This window comes from Salmo salar, chromosome 02, assembly GCF_965601325.2.
Source record: "Salmo salar chromosome 02, fSalSal1, whole genome shotgun sequence".
Taxonomy (NCBI): Eukaryota; Metazoa; Chordata; class Actinopteri; order Salmoniformes; family Salmonidae; genus Salmo; species Salmo salar.
The window spans coordinates 74,641,783-74,655,000 of NC_138292.1; the positions used below are offsets into that span (position 1 = coordinate 74,641,783).

The following is a 13,218-nucleotide window of genomic DNA, read 5'->3' on the forward strand; positions in this document are numbered from 1 at the left end:
TAAAACTCTTGATAAAACTCTTTGTTGAAACTTACCACAGTAACTGGGATTCAGAAAAAACTAAAGTTTCAATGTAGGGTTGCAAAATCCAGTATTTTCCCCCCAAATTCCCAGGTTTTCTAAAACATGGTTGGAGGATTATGGATTTTGTGCTTATTTCTGTCTGATTCCAGAAAAATTCCAACCAGGATTTCTGGAAAATCAGGGAATTTGGGGAAAGTTACTGAAATTTTGCAACCCTAAATACAGTACAAGGTTTAATGTGTTTGTTTCTCATCCGGCTGTCTAAAATGTCCTCACAGCATTATAATTTAGAATAATCTCATAGGCAGAGGTTTATTTACATCCTGTGTCCACAAGCACATCCCAATCCTTTCAGATCATCGAAAGCAAGTCTTCAACACCTCGTCTTTTCCTCTTCCTCATCCTCTTCTTCCACCTACAATGAGTCATGGGAGGTAGATTGCTACTGGTCCCTTTTCACTGTGAAAAGTTCTCAAGTCACCCTGGTTCCAATAGGAAAAGTTCTAGAAGTCCTGGTGGTTCCAAGGTTCCAGTGGAGTATCACTTCCTACTTCAGGACCAACCAACCACACAACATGGAGATGGTGTCATCCTATCCCAGAGATTTCTCTATTCTCCACCTAAAGATTCACGGGGGAAAAAGTCATATTGTGATCCTTCTCTTGAGGTTTTGTCAGTAGTGAAATGGTAAAGGGTTTCGTTTTTGGTCAAAGTCTTGAAGCAGCGTTAGTTGTCAAACATGTCCTCACCCGTTGTTAATGCAGAGAGAGAAACGCTCAACCCAGTAGTAGAGAAGCTAGTCGGCTAGTTTTCAAACCCAGAAACACCTCCACATGCAGGGCAGGCCATGTAAAACCTCACACGTGTTGTCATAGAAACCATGTTGACACTTGCAACCACAAAGCTTCCACACGGTTAGACATCACTTGGGTGTAGTACTTGAGATGTCGCTCTCTGTAATTTTACTCATTCCTCCCTTTCTCTCTCTCCCTCCTTTGTTCCCTCCCTCCGTCTCCTCTCACTGTGTGTTTAGGCATGGTCATGCAACAAGCCCATAGCTGCCACCCACATTGGTCTGTCTCGTCTCCATCCCTCTCTCTCTCTATCGCTCCTTCTCTCACCTCATTCTCTCCCCTACTCAAATGCATCTCTCCCTCCCTCCCTCCCTCCCTCCCTCCCTCCCTCCCTCCCCCCTCCCTCCCTCCCTCCCTCCCTCCCTCCCTCCCTCCCTCCCTCTCTTTCTCTCCTTCTTTCACCTTATTCTCTCCAAGGAATCTATGATATCTCTGTCCCTCCCCTCTCATCTGTATCTCTCCACCCCCAGGACTTTCCTCATGTGTTCATAGACTACGTAGGAGATGCTGACGGCAGGGATGACTTTCAGGAAGTTGGGGGCGATGCCGCGGTAGAGGCCGGCCACGCCCTCCTGGGTCACAATGTTCTGGAACAGACCTAGCATGGAGAGCTGAGGGCCGCCCTTCACAGAGGCTGGAGGAGGAGAGGAGGAAGAGGAGGATGAGGAAGAGAGGAGAGAGAGCGGATGCTCACATGGGGAAAAGTGACAGGTAGATAAATGTAGACCCTGTCAGTTTGTTACCCCCCTCTCACACAGCCACACCCCTGCCCCCCCTGTCTCACCCTGTGCCTGCATGCGTGTCCTGACCAGAGCCAGAGGGTAACTGGCTAGTTGACCACAGGTACTGGACATGGTCCCACACCCCACCAACACGAAAACACCTGGGTCTGCTGAATCTGTGTGCCTCGCTAGCCACGCATTCTTCATAGTCTGGGAGAGAGGAAGTAGAGAGAAGGGCGAGAGAGTGGAGAGAGAGGGGGAGAGAGATGAGAGAGAGGGAGGGGAGAGAGAGGGTGAGAGAGAGGGGAGAGAGAGGAAGGAGAGAGAGGGGAGAGAGAGAGACATTACCAACTACATCAGTGATGTAGTTCCCTCCACACACACCCTCCCGCATTCCCCCCCCATACACACCCTCCTCCATTCCCCCCACACACACCCTCCTCCATTCCCCCCATACACACCCTCCCCCATTCCCCCCCACACACCCTCCCCCATTCCCCACCACACACACCCTCCTCCATTCCCCCCACACACACCCCCCCCACACACCCTCCCCCATTCCCCACCACACACCCCCTCCTCCATTCCCCCCACACACACCCTCCCCCATTCCCCCCCACACACACACACCCTCCTCCATTCCCCCCACACACACCCTCCTCCATTCCCCCCACACACACCCTCCCCCATTCCCCCCCACACACACACACCCTCCTCCATTCCCCCCACACACACCCTCCCCCATTCCCCCCCACACACACACACCCTCCTCCATTCCCCCCACACACACCCTCCTCCATTCCCCCCACACACACCCTCCCCCATTCCCCCCCCACACACACACCCTCCTCCATCCCCCCCACACACACCCTCCTCCATTCCCCCCACACACACCCTCCTCCATTCCCCCCACACACACCCTCCCCCATTCCCCCCCACACACACACACCCTCCTCCATCCCCCCCACACACACCCTCTCCCCCATTCCCCCCCACACACACCCTCCTCCATTCCCCCCACACACACCCTCCTCCATTCCCCCCACACACACCCTCCTCCATTCCCCCCACACACACCCTCCCCATTCCCCCCCACACACACACACCCTCCTCCATCCCCCCCACACACACCCTCTCCCCCATTCCCCCCACACACACCCTCCCCCATTCCCCCCCACACACACCCTCTCCCCCATTCCCCCCACACACACCTCGTAGACGGCGAGGTCAATGCCAGCGTAGGGTATGATGCCTATGATGTTGGGTACGTATCCTTTATAGAAGGCCATGATGCCCTCCCTGTGAAGGATCTGTCTGGCGCAGTCTAACACACTGGTGTACTGGCCTGTCTTCCCCAGGGTCAGACGAGTCTTCAGGACCTGGGCGAGGGAGGGAGGGAGGGAGTGTTTATGTGTATTTTAATGTGTGTGTTTATGTGTATTTTAATGTGTGTATTTTTGAGTGTGAGTGTGTATGTGAGTGTGTATGTGAGTGTGCATGTGAGTGTGTATGCTCTAACCTCCATAGGGTAGATGGCTGTCTGAGCGGTAGCTCCTGCTAATGACCCAGCTACAAACCTCTCATGAACCCTCAGAGGTCCCCTCTCCTTACTGCCACGCATCCACCTCTTGATCTACAGAGAGAGAGAGGAGAGGAGAGGAGAGGAGAGGGCGAGGAGAGGAGAGGAGAGGAGAGGAGAGGAGAGGAGAGGAGAGGAGAGGAGAGGAGAGGAGAGGAGAGGATATAGAGAGAGGAAGAGAGAAAGGGGGAATGGACAAGGATGACAGGGAGAGAGCGGGAGTGTAGCGTAGTGTGGTGTAGTGTAGTGTGGTGTAGTGTAGTGTGGTGTGGTGTGGTGTAGTGTAGTGTGGTGTAGTGTAGTGTAGTGTGGTGTGGTGTGGTGTGGTGTGGTGTAGTGTGGTGTAGTGTAGTGTAGTGTGGTGTGGTGTAATGTAGCGTAGTGTGGTGTGGTGTAGTGTAGTGTAGCGTAGTGTGGTGTGGTGTGGTGTAGTGTAGTGTACTGTGGTGTGGTGTAATGTAGCGTAGTGTGGTGTGGTGTGGTGTAGTGTAGTGTGGTGTGGTGTGGTGTAATGTAGCGTAGTGTGGTGTGGTGTAGTGTAGTGTAGTGTAGTGTGGTGTGGTGTAATGTAGCGTAGTGTGGTGTGGTGTAATGTAGCGTAGTGTGGTGTGGTGTGGTGTAGTGTAGTGTGGTGTGGTGTGGTGTAGTGTAGTGTAGTGTGGTGTGGTGTAGTGTAGTGTAGTGTGGTGTGGTGTAATGTAGCGTAGTGTGGTGTGGTGTAGTGTAGTGTACTGTGGTGTGGTGTAATGTAGCGTAGTGTGGTATGGTGTGGTGTAGTGTAGTGTGGTGTGGTGTGGTGTAATGTAGCGTAGTGTGGTGTGGTGTAGTGTAGTGTAGTGTAGTGTGGTGTGGTGTAATGTAGCGTAGTGTGGTGTGGTGTAATGTAGCGTAGTGTGGTGTGGTGTAGTGTAGTGTACTGTGGTGTGGTGTAATGTAGCGTAGTGTGGTGTGGTGTGGTGTAGTGTAGTGTGGTGTGGTGTAATGTAGTGTAGTGTACTGTGGTGTAATGTAGCGTAGTGTGGTGTGGTGTGGTGTAGTGTAGTGTACTGTGGTGTGGTGTAATGTAGTATAGTGTGGTGTGGTGTAGTGTAGTGTAGTGTACTGTGGTGTGGTGTAATGTAGCGTAGTGTGGTGTGGTGTGGTGTAGTGTAGTGTACTGTGGTGTGGTGTAATGTAGCGTAGTGTGGTGTGGTGTAGTGTAGTGTAGCGTAGTGTGGTGTGGTGTAGTGTAGTGTGGTGTAGTGTGGTGTAATGTACTGTGGTGTGGTGTGGTGTGGTGTAGTGTACTGTGGTGTGGTGTGGTGTAGTGTACTGTGGTGTGGTGTAATGTAGCGTAGTGTGGTGTAGTGTGGTGTGGTGTGGTGTGGTGTGGTGTAGTGTGGTGTGGTCTGGCGTGGCGTGGCGTGGCGTAGCGTGGCGTAGCGTAGTGTAGTGTGGTGTGGTGTAGTGTAGTGTACTGTGGTGTGGTGTAATGTAGCGTAGTGTGGTGTGGTGTGGTGTAGTGTAGTGTACTGTGGTGTGGTGTAATGTAGCGTAGTGTGGTGTGGTGTAGTGTAGTGTAGCGTAGTGTGGTGTGGTGTAGTGTAGTGTGGTGTAGTGTGGTGTAGTGTACTGTGGTGTGGTGTGGTGTAGTGTACTGTGGTGTGGTGTGGTGTAGTGTACTGTGGTGTGGTGTAATGTAGCGTAGTGTGGTGTAGTGTGGTGTGGTGTGGTGTGGTGTGGTGTGGTGTAGTGTGGTGTGGTCTGGCGTGGCGTGGCGTGGCATAGCGTGGCGTAGCGTAGTGTAGTGTAGTGTGGTGTGGTGTAGTGTAGTTGTCTGTGGCTCCCAGTCCCGCTCCACTCCACCTGTTCGTAGGCCCAGAACTTGATGGCGGTCTCGGGGGCGATCTTCAGGACGTTGACCCCGTTGCCCCTCCACAGGGAACTGAACCCCCCCTCCTTCACCATGGCCCTCAGCCCACTGATCATGTTCCCCACCCCAAGGGCCCCTGCAGGGTTCCCCGGGGTCGAGCCATGCACCTGGGGGGGACAGACACAGACTATCAGGAGGGGTGTCCTAAATGACACCCTCTTTAGTACACTGCTTTTGACACACCCTCTAGGCACTCTTATTCAGACCTGACTAGTGGATCATGTCATAATATTATGAGCACAGAGTGATCTGGAGTGAACACATGATGTACAGTACACAAGTTAGATAAGGACTCTGGAGTTAGAATCTTTCAGTGGTGATACTTCACATTCCCACCAGGTGGAGCTGAATACACATCTCCACCTCAGGACCAGATCTAGGAACAGTTTACCTTCCCCCTATCCTAACCTGAACCATTTAGAGGAGACATGTGAAGCTGAACTTAGACCAGTGTGTAGGGGCAACTTAATTTCACCAACCACCTACCTCTCCTCCCCTCTACTCACCTCACCTCCCCTCTCCTCTTATCTTCTATCCTTTCCTCTAGTCTCCTCCCCTTCCCTCTACTCAACTCTCCCTTCCTCCCCTCTCCTCTCCTTTCCTCTCCTCTAGACTCCTACCCTCCACTTTCCTTTTCTCTCCTCTCCCTAAATTCCTATTCTCCTCTTCTGTCCTCTCTTCTCTTCTCCTCTCCTCACCTGCAGGAAGACTTTAAGGCGGTCCAGTGGCGCGGTGCCGGTCCGGGAGACTGATCCTGCCATAGCTCCAGCCATCAGCTGTCTCCAGACGAAGCCCGACTTCTTCTCCTGCTCGGAGAACTCATCAGGACAGGTCAGGTTGTCTCCTATGTCCAGCATCTAGACAGAGAGAGAGGGGGGAAGGAGGGAGAGGGGGAAGGGGGAAGAGGTAGGGGGGAGAAGGGAGAGGTAGGGATGGAGGGAGGAGGAGGGAGAGGTAGGAGGGACGGGGGAGAGGTAGGGGGGAGGGAGAGGAGGAAGAGGTAGGGATAGAGGGGGAGGAGAGAAAGGGAGAGGAAGCGGAAGAGGGAGGGGGGAGGATGGAGTCATTTGACAATCTACTTAGTTACTAAACATCAAAGTTTTCATATTGGTATCCAGGCTACATCTCTGCTGTGTTTCCAGTGTGTGTGTGTGTGTGTGTGTGTGTGTGTGTGTGTGTGTGTGTGTGTGTGTGTGTGTGTGTGTGTGTGTGTGTGTGTGTGTGTGTGTGTGTGTGTGTGTGTGTGTACATCCGTCCATGAGAGTGTGTGTGTGTGACTCACATGAGAGTGTTTCCAGTAGCGAGAGATGTCTTCCAGACTGTGTATGGGGTTGAACAGGAAGTGATCTCGCCACTCATCCCAGTCTATGGTCATGTTACCATCCCTGTCAATACTGACCAGAGACAGAGAGAGAGAGAATGTTACGCATAGCACGACACGTACACACACACACAGACGGACAAACACACACACAGACGGACAAACACACACACACAGACGGACAAACACACACATGGACGACACACTAGGGCTGACCCCATTTAGTGGACTGGTGGATTGTTCAGGTTTGTCATGACGTTGGCCTGTGGGTAAGGTTTATGACCCCCCCATAAATACCTTTCTCCCTTCCCCTCTCTTTCTGACCCTACTGAAGGACTTGAATAGCCTGTGTTAAATATAGAGAGTCTGGGAACATCAAACAAATGGGGAAAAGGAACCATATTTTGGTAATAAAACCAGTTGGAAATATGCTTTGGAACGTAATGAGTATGGATGTCAGTTCGGTTGTCATCTGAGACATTATGACTGATGACAGGATGACATAAACTGTATCTGAGAAAGTATACACCCTCTAGTTATCAGAGTCACATGGAATTGTTATGCAATTGAAATGTTTGATATTGAAATTGTTTGTTAGGAGATTAAATGTAATTTTAGCTTCCAAATGAGAGAATTGGGTTTTCATAAGGAAAGTGCCCTGCTTGATCAGTGGCCCACCCCTGTGAAGAGACAGGGGTTATAAACAATGAAACACATCCTTCCCCCTCTCCACTATATAAGCCTTTGACGAAAAGATAACCAGGTTCCAGTACGGGAGGGCTGCAGCCTCCACGTTAGAAGGACACACATGTCAAGTACAGAACTAAGCCAACCTCGGCGTGAGCTTTGGTGGCGAATGGTATGAACTTTGAGCTTATTCACTACAGAAGTGATACTTCCTAGCCGTTGAGTTAGCAGCGGCCGCTGTAGACGTGGGCTAGGAAAGGGCGGGCGACGGATCCAGTCTAACAGACGGACGAAGATACCACCACGTATCCAATTTACCACCAGAGACATTCTTCCGAGGACAGGAAGATCTGTTGGCCAACCTGGCCAGCATCTACGACCAATCTACCGAAGCGCAGCTCAGAGTAAATATTTATTGCATTTTCCTTTTCCAAATGGGCGGTAATTTAGAATGCATAAGATAATGTATTTACGATAGCATAGCTGCTGTTTCTTTGTTCCTAAGTCTTCCCGCTCTTTCATTCAAGCCCAACCCCCTTTCCTTTGTGTAACCAGCCATCATACAGGTTCGGTCCACCGGGACGTTTTCTGTATGACATCATTTGTATTCTGTGTATATGTAATTCTGTGTGATTAGTTTATTTAGTAAATAAATAATTAAACCCAATTTTGTATTGCTGATTCAACTTGTTAGCCAGGGTTCGTGAAGATAGCCAAGAATTTACAACTTTCATTATGAGACTGAAAATAAGATAAGGGTTAATATTGACTGCTATCGATGTAAAATATTACTAAGTATTTTAAGAGTTTATTCGGAAGATAACGGTTCTATAAACGTTCTTCCGTGGTGCCCCGACTTTCTAGTTAATTACATTTACATGATTAGCTTAATCAGGTAATATTAATTACAGAGAAAGAATTATATAGGTTAGCATGTCATATTCCTTAATCCGGCATAGCCAAAGACACGGCAAGTTGATAGGCTGTTGGTCGACCAATATTTCTTTAGTCCAGTAGTAACACATTATTATATCTTTATTTTGTACAAGACACCATCTGATTGGCTCCTGTCTAAGTGGACTGATCCATTGTGGAGGCCGTGGGGGTGGTACAGTCCATCACTCTAAGACACGTGACACTGAACTTATACATGGTTATATTATGTTAAAATAATGGTGCAACAATAATAAATCAAATATTATTTCATAAACAAATGCTCTTTCTCCCGCGTTGGATACGGTCGCTGTCCGCGGTTCTGAAACATATTCTTCAGTGCGCCATAGAATAGGCACCTTTCCCTGACAACAAGTTAACCAGCATATTGGGAGTGAGAACAATGTGGCGGAGGCAGCAGCAGCAGAGACCAGGAAACAGCCCTTGCCTTGAGCCTAATTGTCTAAGAAAATTGAGGAGAGATGAAACTATTTAACTAGATCTATAATCAATAGCCTACCGTAATTTCCGGACTATTAAGCGCACCTGAATATAAGCCGCACCCACTGAATTTTTTAAAAAGTATTATTTTGAACATAAATAAGCCGCACATGTCTATAAGCCGCAGGTGCCTACCGGTACATTGAAACAAATGAACTTTACACAGGCTTTAACGAAACACGGCTTGTAACAAAAATAAATAGGCTTTAACGAAACACGGCTTGTAACAAAAATAAATAGGCTTTAACGAAACACGGCTTGTAACAAAAAATAAAACAATTTGCAGTAAGCTTTAGTTGTCTTTTTGCACTGAGTCAATTCCTCACGCTGCTGTTTCCAACGTCTTATCATCGACTCATTAAGACCAAGCTCCCGTGCAGCAGCTCTATTTCCTTTTCCAACAGCCAGATCAATCGCCTTCAACTTGAAAGCTGCATCATATGCATTTCTCCGTGTCTTTGCCATGATGAGGGTGACAAAATGACTACCGTAATCAGAATGATGGGAAGTTTGAGCAATTGATTTAATCTAAACAGTAAACAAAAAAGTTGTTTGACCTTAACCCGTTCGGCAATTTCATTGGTCTAATGAAAGCTTCATGCCGCCAAAAAACTGAGCACGTCACAGAATGTGTTTTTATGGAAGAAAAAAAATTGAAAGCGGGAAAAATCCATATATTAGCAGCGTCATTGTTTAAGCCGCGAGGTTCAAAGCCGGGGAAAAAAGTTGCGGCTTATAGTCCGGAATTTACGGTAACTGTTAAGTGTACCAGGCTTTATAAATCATCCATATATATTTACAGAAATAAGACAGATCCTGTTTGAGTGTTTGTTTAACAGCCTACTGACTCCATGAGCACCAAGCCTCATGCAACTGCAAAATGTTGGAGAAAGTCATTTCACAGATTGGTGTGTTTTTAATCTTTGCTATGCTGTAATAAAGACTTTACAAATGTTTCTCGTTAGAACAGACTGCTATTAGTTATACGTTATCGACTGTTGTTTACACTGTTCCAAACAGGCAGAACAAAATATATTGTAACCTAACAGCACCTGTTTGTCACACACAGCTCTCGCTCCTACACCTTCCTTTATCTGGATCTCCTGTAGACATAATAAACACACAGCTCTCACTCCTACACCTTCCTTTATCTGGATCTCCTGTAGACATAATAAACACACAGCTCTCGCTCCTACACCTTCCTTTATCTGGATCTCCTGTAGACATAATAAACACACAGCTCTCACTCCTACACCTTCCTTTATCTGGATCTCCTGTAGACATAATAAACACACAGCTCTCACTCCTACACCTTCCTTTATCTGGATCTCCTGTAGACATAATAAACACACAGCTCTCGCTCCTACACCTTCCTTTATCTGGATCTCCTGTAGACATAATAAACACACAGCTCTCGCTCCTATACCTTCCTTTATCTGGATCTCCTGTAGACATAATAAACACACAGCTCTCGCTCCTACACCTTCCTTTATCTGGATCTCCTGTAGGCATAGTAAACACACAGCTCTCGCTCCTACACCTTCCTTTATCTGGATCTCCTGTAGGCATAGTAAACACACAGCTCTCACTCCTACACCTTCCTTTATCTGGATCTCCTGTAGGCATAGTAAACACACAGCTCTCACTCCTACACCTTCCTTTATCTGGATCTCCTGTAGACATAATAAACACACAGCTCTCACTCCTACACCTTCCTTTATCTGGATCTCCAGTAGACATAATAAACACATAGCTCTCGCTCCTACACCTTCCTTTATCTGGATCTCCTGTAGACATAATAAACACACAGCTCTCACTCCTACACCTTCCTTTATCTGGATCTCCTGTAGACATAATTAACACACAGCTCTCACTCCTACACCTTCCTTTATATCGATCTCCAGTAGACATAATAAACATAAAGCTCTCACTCCTACACCTTCCTTTATCTGGATCTCCTGTAGACATAATTAACACACAGCTCTCACTCCTACACCTTCCTTTATATCGATCTCCAGTAGACATAATAAACATAAAGCTCTCACTCCTACACCTTCCTTTATCTGGATCTCCAGTAGTCTCCACAACTAAGTAAAATGTCTTCCACAGATCTGACTTCCCCTTTCCCTCCTGCGCAACCAGTAAACATTAGACCGCTTCCAGTTTCTTTTTCACGTCCTCCGCATCCATTTTGTTGTCACGTGTTACTGTGTTTGGAGTTTGTTATAACCAATTTATTGATGTGATTATGATATGCTATAGGTCAGGTCCTATTGGTCAGGTCCTATAGGTCAGGTCCTATTGGTCAGGTCCTATAGGTCAGGTCCTATTGGTCAGGTCCTATAGGTCAGGTCCTATTGGTCAGGTCCTATTGGTCAGGTCCTATAGGTCAGGTCCTATTGGTCAGGTCCTATTGGTCAGGTCCTATAGGTCAGGTCCTATTGGTCAGGTCCTATAGGTCAGGTCCTATTGGTCAGGTCCTATTGGTCAGGTCCTATAGGTCAGGTCCTATTGGTCAGGTCCTATTGGTCAGGTCCTATAGGTCAGGTCCTATTGGTCAGGTCCTATAGGTCAGGTCCTATTGGTCAGGTCCTATTGGTCAGGTCCTATTGGTCAGGTCCTATTGGTCAGGTCCTATAGGTCAGGTCCTATTGGTCAGGTCCTATTGGTCAGGTCCTATAGGTCAGGTCCTATTGGTCAGGTCCTATTGGTCAGGTCCTATAGGTCAGGTCCTATTGGTCAGGTCCTATTGGTCAGGTCCTATAGGTCAGGTCCTATTGGTCAGGTCCTATAGGTCAGGTCCTATTGGTCAGGTCCTATTGGTCAGGTCCTATTGGTCAGGTCCTATTGGTCAGGTCCTATTGGTCAGGTCCTATAGGTCAGGTCCTATTGGTCAGGTCCTATTGGTCAGGTCCTATAGGTCAGGTCCTATTGGTCAGGTCCTATAGGTCAGGTCCTATTGGTCAGGTCCTATTGGTCAGGTCCTATTGGTCAGGTCCTATTTGTCACACGCATGCGATGCTTACATGTTTCACATAAAGAGAGCAGGGTTGAGGGAATAGGGAATGTTGTTCCTAATAGGAACAAGGGTTGAGGGAAAAGGGAATGTTGTTCCTAATAGGAACAAGGGTTGAGGGAAAAGGGAATGTTGTTCCTAATAGGAACAAGGGTTTAGGGAAAAGGGAATGTTGTTCCTAAACAAATTAGGTTATTTCTTTAACAGAACTTTTCAGTCAGAAACAAGTAAGAAACTAAATGGCTGAAATGAAGTCACAGCTTCAGCACAGACAGCGCAATAAACTCTCAGCTGTGCTGTGGTGCCTTTTCTCTGCAGTAGGGAGGAGAGAGAGACAACGTGCACCAGTCACACAGGCACTTTCTTTAACACAGTGTGACCATCGGGCTCTTTCTTGAGTCATTTGTGCGTCTTAATTATTTAATCAAACAGTGTGCTTAAACCAAGACAACCCTAGAAGACACACACATACACTTGCAAGGACCGACACAAAAACACACACACACACACACACACACACACACACACACACACACACACACACACACACACACACACACACACACACACACACACACACGCACACACACACAAAAGTATAGTTGTCTGACAACTCCAATTGTAGAAAACAAAGCCATTCTACAATTCATACTAGATTGTGCAATTACAGCATAGATATAACCAGAGTAGACTGTATCATTATAGCGTAGATATGAGTAGAGTAGATTGTACAGACCTCTTCATGATCGTGGCAGCCTCCTTTAGACTCACAGCTATTCCCAGAGTTTGAAGGGACTGCTGAATCTCTGATACATCTATCTCACCTGCAAACACAGTGTCCACGTCAGAGTTGGTGTGTGTATTTTGATTGTGTGTGTTTTGATTGTGTTTTTCAGTGTGTATTGTATTCACATACCTTACGTACGTACGCAACGCAAGAACCCAGTGAGCTTTGCAAAATTGGCTATATTGTATATTTGCATCAAGTTACAAATTGTGGGTCTGAACACATCTGTGTATTTTAGTTAAACAACTACAGAGGATCTCCATTTAACTCATTGTAATTCTGGAGCCCCCGTACGTATGTAGGGTCCATATTTATCTTTACAAACCGTCATTGTTGCGGTCCAGGCTGCGGAACATGAGTCGGAGCTCTTCCTCGTGGGAGCGGAGGTACTGCCTGAACTCCTGGAAGTCCAACTCTCCATCATTGTTGCTGTCCCCCTCCTTGACAATCTGCTGGGGAGGGGGCACAGAAGGGTGGTGGAGAGGGGGTGGAGGAGCGGTGTAGGGGCAGAGGTGGTGGTGGAGAGGGGAAGGGGGAGGAGGAGGTGGTGGGGTTGAAGAGATGGGGGAGTGGAAAGGTGGTGGGGGGGCACAGGGTGGAAGGGTGGAGAGGGAGATGGAGAGGGAATGGAGAGATGTGGGGCGAGGAGAGAGAGAAGAGAGGTGGGGGAGGAGGAGATGGAGAGATGTGGGGCGAGGAGAGAGAGGAGAGGTGGGGGAGGAGGAGATGGAGAGATGTGGGGCGAGGAGAGAGAGGAGAGGTGGGGGAGGAGGAGATGGAGAGATGTGGGGCGAGGAGAGAGAGAGGAGAGGTGGGGGAGGAGGAGATGGAGAGATGTGGGGCGAGGAGAGAGAGAGGAGAGGTGGGGGAGGAGGAGATGGA

At 48.1% G+C, this 13,218-nt stretch overlaps 1 protein-coding gene across 1 annotated transcript in view; it reads right to left on the reverse strand.

The window, feature by feature from the left end:
- Positions 1–1,241: 1,241 nt before the first annotated feature.
- Positions 1,242–13,218, reverse strand: part of LOC106592100 (mitochondrial adenyl nucleotide antiporter SLC25A23) — a 34,925-nt gene continuing 22,948 nt past the window's right edge. Inside the window, exons 2-10 of the mRNA XM_045709573.2 lie at positions 12,662–12,788; positions 12,286–12,373; positions 6,374–6,485; positions 5,790–5,948; positions 5,025–5,198; positions 3,120–3,233; positions 2,812–2,979; positions 1,663–1,810; positions 1,242–1,512 (exon numbers count right to left, since the gene is read on the reverse strand). Of these exons, the coding sequence (XP_045565529.1) occupies positions 1,325–1,512; positions 1,663–1,810; positions 2,812–2,979; positions 3,120–3,233; positions 5,025–5,198; positions 5,790–5,948; positions 6,374–6,485; positions 12,286–12,373; positions 12,662–12,788 (1,278 nt within the window). The 3' untranslated portion in view covers positions 1,242–1,324. The remainder of the gene's footprint in view (positions 1,513–1,662; positions 1,811–2,811; positions 2,980–3,119; positions 3,234–5,024; positions 5,199–5,789; positions 5,949–6,373; positions 6,486–12,285; positions 12,374–12,661; positions 12,789–13,218) is intronic.